This window comes from Glossina fuscipes, unplaced genomic scaffold, assembly GCF_014805625.2.
Source record: "Glossina fuscipes isolate IAEA_lab_2018 unplaced genomic scaffold, Yale_Gfus_2 1, whole genome shotgun sequence".
Classification (NCBI taxonomy): Eukaryota; Metazoa; Arthropoda; class Insecta; order Diptera; family Glossinidae; genus Glossina; species Glossina fuscipes.
The window spans coordinates 50,530,054-50,537,489 of record NW_023998415.1 but is presented as its reverse complement, the minus strand read 5'-3'; the positions used below and the strand labels follow the sequence as shown (position 1 = coordinate 50,537,489).

The 7,436-nt window shown below is 34.5% G+C and overlaps 1 protein-coding gene across 1 annotated transcript in view; it reads left to right on the top strand.

The window, feature by feature from the left end:
• The first annotated feature begins 2,298 nt into the window (after positions 1 to 2,298).
• The window catches only part of LOC119631400, a 7,947-nt gene continuing 2,809 nt past the window's right edge, over positions 2,299 to 7,436 (top strand). Inside the window, exons 1-2 of the mRNA XM_038023564.1 lie at positions 2,299 to 2,527; positions 2,591 to 2,755. Of these exons, the coding sequence (XP_037879492.1) occupies positions 2,299 to 2,527; positions 2,591 to 2,755 (394 nt within the window). The remainder of the gene's footprint in view (positions 2,528 to 2,590; positions 2,756 to 7,436) is intronic.

Sequence of the window (7,436 nt, the reverse complement as noted above, 5' to 3'; positions counted from 1 at the left end):
TGACTCGCCTGCACTACTTGGTGAAATAAGCTTTAACGTCCCCATCCGCTTCTCTAGGCACTTTACCTTGGTTAAGCTTAGTCAGTGTAAATATAATTATGAGCTGTTTAACCCGTCCATTAAAGCAATATTGCTTAATGCGCGTAATTTACCTATGTCGTACCTAAAATAGTTCTTAACCTTAAAATGTCATGATGAGTCGAAAATGAATTATTGTTAACTTATGCATGTTTGCGATAGCTTATTTGTTTTATTGTACTTATCTTAATATTAATTAATTTAAGATTTACTTTAAGAGTCAATTGAACTCGAGTGTCACAATTTTTAGTTGACTTTCTTATTTAAGTGGAATAAATAAATAAAAATAATATATAAAAGAAAAATAAAAATATATCTGTGACTTACTGCTAATAACAAACTGAAAGATTATCAAAACTTCATATAGCTGCGTAGATCAAAGGTAAAAACACGTAAGAAAGTTATATTCGCCTGTAACTGAATTCTTTGCACCCACCATTTTTATCCTGAAAGAGACAAAAAAAAGCGAAGAAGACAAGTTTTCATACGCTAAGATATTGGATAGGCGTGGCTGATTTATTTCATTATTTAGAGTATATGTGGAAATTTTTGTCCGGATATGTTCCATATTTATAGAGCACTGTAAGTGTGCTTTGATGGATTTGGCCCAACCAAAGGAGAAAAAGACAGAGATGCCGACATGAGGCAGACAGAGGGACGTGCTTAAATCGATTCAGAGTTTTATGTTTATCAAGAATATATATATTTTATATGATTTTTGAAACTTTCTTTTGGATGTTGCAAACGTTTTAGCAAAATGAACATACCTCTCCCCTTGCATGTTGAATACAATAAGGTCATTCCGGAAATGTACAGGACTAACGATGACCAGCTCTCATTTACATACTTCCTATTTTTTTTATTTTCAAACGCCACAAAATATGTTAAATTTGTTCATTTGTTGACATACCTCAAAGATATCACAATCATATTGGTTCTTGATCAATTTGATCATCTCTGCCTATCAATATGTCTCTCTCAATAAAAATTTTGACATCAAAATTTTTATCATATATTATTTTTTTATGATTGTTCGTCCGTGAGTAGAAAATATATGACATATGAAAAATGTTTTGTCTCGTTTAATTTATCGGTTTTATCACTTCTTTTTCTGGCTATTTTTGAGTTTTCAAAATTTTTTTATGAAACAGCAGAAATTAATGTCGAATATTCAAAGTAAGTTATATGCACTTTTTTCTTTCTTTTAGCTCCAACTTTGTCTCATGCTATGCATAACAAATTTCTTAAAGAATGCAAAAAATGATAATAGAAGTGAATAAATTTTTATGTAAACGCTTTAAGAAATAATCAATTAATAATATAAAAACAGATGGATGGTAGTTTGATCAAACTTTGGAAATTACTCTCCGTGTTGCTTGATTCAACGGACTTAAGCATGCATTTCATATGTCATGCACACGACGGATTTTTAAAACTAAATTTATGTCCCATAAATGATGTAAATACCAAGACGTCTACTAGTTGTGCTTCAATAGCATATCACAGAGGAGTGAAATTCAAGTTGAGCTGCAAGAGACCTATTTTAGTTTACCCTCTTCCAAGCTAACGTCAAATGTCGCTATTGCCGGCAATAAAATAAGGTCACATGACAATGAATAAAACATTTCGCATCTGAACTAAAATATAGATATTATTATGGAAATTTTCCCAGAATATAAATTTCCGAGAGAAGGAGAAACCAAGTGCAAATTCATGTCGCGTCATGCAGCTGCAAGCCGACGAAATGAAATTAACGATAACTTTCTTATATAAGCTGAATATTTGAACAGAATGAGCTAGTCGGAAACGAACATTTGAACTGAAAAGAAAGTTTAAGTTAAGAATGTTGTCAAACTAAGGAAACTGTAAATAATCCTACACTTAAAAAAATTGATTGTAAATAAAACCACGATATAGTCATACAAACCTTGCCAAGAAAAGCACTTCCTACTCAATTGACTAGGACTTCTTTCATTAGCTTTTGCCAGCTGTGTACTATAAGATAAACGTAACATTGTTGATAAGGTCGTCTTATGCAATATAACTGAGCATATCAGATAAATTGACGCATTTAAGAATTGGTTTTTTTTTCTATTTGCTCTCTTTTTCAGGAGATCTTTCTAATAGTGCTCGGTATTTATAAGTTTTCACTATTTCGAGAGTTTGGTATTTCTATGAGCAACACTTCGTGCCACCGGCTACTATGGTGATCTATAAAAGATGGCTAAATCGAAAGCTACACTTTACGTTGCCGGCGTAACTTTTCTAGGTTTCGTGTGTTTTGCATTGGCATCAGTAGCGATTGGGATCCCGTATTGGGGCTACTATGATTCACCGAGCGGAGGTTACGATTTCGATCGCGGCTATTTCGGGCCGTTCAAAGTGTGCAAACAGTTAGCATACAATCGTGAAAAATGCGGCACAGATGTGTCGAAATTCCGCCTATCATGTAAGTTTATTTTCTTTCAACAAGTTTTTTTTCTTGTTTTCAACATAATTTAAATATTTTTAGCTGCCATTTTCATCAGCGGTATCTTTGCGATATTATGTTGTTGCGTTTTGGGCATATTTTGCATATTATCTGTTATACAAATTGCAATGATATCTTCGCGCGAGAAAGTCGTCATGTCGTATACGTCATTGGTGATGACAAAAATGGTTTTAGCTTTAGTTGGCGGTAAGTTAACCGAAATGATGATGAAATGGAATTTAACATTATGATTAAATAAAAAAAATTAAAAATATATTCAAAAAATAATGATGAGGAGTACAAAGTATGTTTTTATCAAAATTTAGGGCTAATCTTTTTTTTTTCTGAACGTTGATTGAAATTTCTCTTATTAACGATAAAGACAAAGATCACTTAAATACAATATATTCCATTTTTGGAAATTGTGCTCTGTCAAAACCGCGTTATAATATTTCTATATTTTGTAAAGGATTGTGTCGAAACCGTGCTGTACAAGTATGGCCTTAAACGGTGGAGGCGTGTATTAGTTGCCTAAAGTGATTATCTCTTGGTTCACAAAAATATCGAAAGGCACGTACCACAGATTACAGTATCACGCGGTACAGCACCCCGAGGAGTTTCGCCGAACCTTAAATTTTAACGTGTTTCTCCTTACTACGATAGAGGAGTAGGATTCATACTAATGATTTTGGACTGGCACTTCCTAAATTAGAAAGATTGTTGCGCTCTCTGCATGGTGAAGACCAACGCTGCGTATTTAACTGGCGTGCCATCAGGCAAAGTGCTCCATCAGATGCGTTTTCAATATAGACGTTCACGTGTTAGTCTAGAGACTATAGGCTAATGCTAAATACTTATGTTGTGATTACGGCAATACGACAGAATTAGTAACATAAAGCGTAACCATCGTATTGCGGAATTAAAATTATTTAAAAAATTATATGTGCAACCGTCCTGCACGGTAACACCTTCTACTACAATTTCCTTCTAGCAATTGCCGCATCCAAGTACACGACATTGCAATTAGTAAAGGGTTTCCAAAAAAAAATCTATTCAAACTTGTTCAAATTAATTAGAGCCATATGGGTTGCATCAGATTTTTGGCATTAACAAAGGAAACTTGTTGTTGAACAAGATTATTACCTAAAACTGCTACTATTTAAGACTTTAATCGTGTTTTTCGCGAGATTATGTTTTTCAAGCTCGTTGTACTTCTAAAGCCATCAATTGTCGATCGATTGGCTTCAAGTTCAACTTTAGATTCATAACAACAAAATCTGGAAAAATACTGAGAAATTTTTTTTTTTTTGATTGTTTGACTTAAACCGATTTTATACTCGCTTTTTCTTGAAAATAAAAAAATTGTAATGAACTTTTAACTGGCGTCATCTTTATACCCACCGCCCAAAGATGCGGGCAGGTTGATTTCGTCAAAACGTTCCACCAGGAAGCGTCAACTTGATTGGCATCAAATCTAATTTTTAGTTCTTGCTCATTACTTGTACACTATAATAGACACATAATAAAAATTTCGAGGTATATTTTACAGCAATACAAAAAGTCAGTCACGCCACTTAATACCATAAAGTATTGAAATTTAGTTTTTTGCTTTTCGTGTGTATAAAAGAATTGGTTACAGTCCAATGTAATTTTCTTACATATGCTTAAATCAAATTGTTGAAAAACTGCTATTTATTTCACTGCATTTTGAAAAACATCACAGAAATTATTTTTGTATGCAAACTTGTAATCTGTCCAACGAGGTCTTCTAAGGAAAAATGTTGCCTTTCTTTTTGAGATAGCTACTGCGCTAGCATTTTCTTTTCTGATAGTTAAAAAAAAAGTTTTTAAGTAGTATAGATAATATGTAAAAACATAAAATATATTTGTTCCAATAGACTGAGTGAACTTTCGTAAATAAATTTATTTATTTATTTTATTTTATTCCACTTATACTAGAAACTTAACTAAACAAATAACAGTCGGGTTCAATATGCTCTTAATGCAAAACTAATATTAATTAGCAATAAAATTGAGTATAAGCATAATAAAACAAATAAGAAGAAAAAAAAAAGAAAAAAAAGCATGTACACTATCAGCATAGGAGCACACTTACAACCGGTACAGGACCAAATTGCAAATGAACCCCTAAGCCATCGCAAACATGCATAAGCCTGGCAACCGATAATAAATTGACAATAATTCACTTTCGAAACGTAACGACTTTTTAAGGATAAAAGCTAGTTTAAATACGACATAGGTAAATCGCGCGTATTAAGCAATGTTGCTTTAATGGACTTTAAAGAGTCCGATAACGAGAATAAGTGGTAGACGTCATTTAGGTTCTTGCAAACGACTCTGAGCGGATTGAACAGCTCATAATTAAATTTACACTGATTATCGAATCTATGAAATACTGAGTAATGAATGACTTTCTTCTTGAGAATGAAAACTTCTTACATTTACTCAGATTTAGTTTCAGGAGATTCAAAGAGCACCATGCAACAAAATTATCCAAATCACCTTGAAGCTGATGTGATTGCGATTCAACAGAGAAGGAAGAAAACAGTTTCACATCATCAGCATACATTAAGATCTGGCTGGAATTAACCACCGATGGGAGATCGTTAATGTATAAACTAAATAAAATGGTACCTAAGTGACTTCCTTGAGGTACGCCAGACGTAACAGGGAATTCATCCGAGCTAATGGAGTTAAACAAAACTCTGAAGGATCTATTGTGCAGATAAGAGCTTATCCATTTCACTAAGTAGGGTGGGAAACCAGAGGCTTGGAGTTTAAAGATAAGTAATCTATGGTTAACCATATCAAATGCTTTGCTTAAATCAGTGTAAATAACATCTGTGCGAGAGCCACTAGAAAAAGCCTTGAAAACATGACAGGTAAACTCTAACAAGTTGGTGACTGTAGATCGCCCTTTCCGAAAGCCGTGCTGGTGCGGAGAAATATACGAATTAATGGCAAAGGCCAAATGCTGAGTCACAATAGACTCGAACAACTTGGGCAAGACACTCAACTTGGCTATGCCTCTGTAGTTCTCAACAAATTGTCTACTTCCACTCTTGTGGATAGGAATAGGGAAACTACTCTTCCAACATGAAGGGAAAACACCTGAATACAAGAACATGTTAAAAATCTTTGAGATCACACCACACAACTCGACAGCGCAAGATTTAAGTACACATGATGGAATTCCATCAGGTCCAGGCGAACAACTGTATTTTAGAGAACTCAACCCTTTGAAAACATCATCTTCCGAAATAACCAAGTTAGGTATTGAAACCGAGTTAGTTATAGGATATGGGTAGTTTGCTGATAAATCAAAATTAGCAATCGAAAAGTTTCGTCGGAAATACTCAGCAAATAGATTTGAGATTTCAAAATCATCCGAGGAACCAGAGCCATTAAAAGAAACATGAGAGGGATATGTGGAAATTTTTCTTTTAGAGTTAACAAATTTAAAGAAGAATTTAGGATTAGCAAACAGAGAGGATTTAATGAACTGAAGGTATCTGCAGTAATAATGATGGTTGAGGGAGTTAAATCTATGCCTCGCCACCGAGTAAGCGACATAGTCGAGCGCAGAGCCACTTTTCGAATATTTTTTGAATAGCGAATTTTTTCTATTCTTGTGATATTTAATTGTCTTATTAAACCACGGGGAACATCTGCTTCGAGGTTGACAATGCTTGATCGGAACAGATGCAGCAATAGCTAGATTTAATGTATTGCAGAACGATGGCAATAAGCTTTCAATACTACCGGTTGAGAAATCAAGCGTCAGATCTGAAAGACGATGTTTTAGTAATACAATATTGATTTTATGAAAATCATAATAATTATTTAAAAAAGTTTGATTTGGCACATTAAGGCATTTCAACAAACCATCATTAATATGATGAAAGGAAATGCATATTGATGGATGATAAGGATCATCAGGTAAACTAAAAGGTGGACAACGATTTACGTAAATCTCGTGAAAATTGGCAAAGCAGAGATCAAGCAGTCTACCATTACAATTAGGGGTACGATTATACTGACCCAAAGTATGATCAAACAATTCACTAAAGAACACAACAGCCCTATCAGACGTTGAAGTAGGAACCAAACAGCCAGAATTATCAGTGTTACACCAAGTGACTTGAGGCAAACTGAAGTCACCCAATGCAACGACCAAATCGGTGGGTCTAGACCGCTTGGCCACTTCACAAATGAGGGCAGCGTGTTTCCTGTAAATGGAGATATCAGAATTTGGGGTTATATAGGAGCAGGTTATAAATAGATGTTTATCAGGCATATTCGCACGAATAGCGATAAATTCAACGTCAGGAGAAGTGGGAAATTCAATTAAATTGGACGGGACTGACGCAGATATGGCAATTAATACACCACCACTAATGCGATTTACTCGATCATTTCTAAACACTTGGAAAGAATTATGAAAAAGTTCCAACGAATGTAGATAGGGTTTTAGCCAAGTTTCAGTAAAGGCCAAATAGAAAAATTCCGTGCTCACTAAATTTAGAAAAGTGGAACGAATTTTCGAATTTAGGCCCCTAACATTTTGATAAATGAGAGATAGTGGGCCTGAAGAAACAATTAGTTTTTTGAAGGCGACAAGCCTTGGTATTACGGGGACGATCTCGAGGGATAAATTCCTTAATTAAGGATCCTACTGGACACAGTGATTTGTTTAACAACATATCACTGTTTTCAGTCGGAACTAATATTTTAAAAGAGGAGATTGCCCTAGCTTGGGAAGGAGCCATTTTGAAGATGCTAACACGCTTTAAGTTGACTGATGGGACTTTCGTCGCCAGATAACCTTTTATGTTATCCACCGTTGTTTCAGGTGCCAGTCTTGACA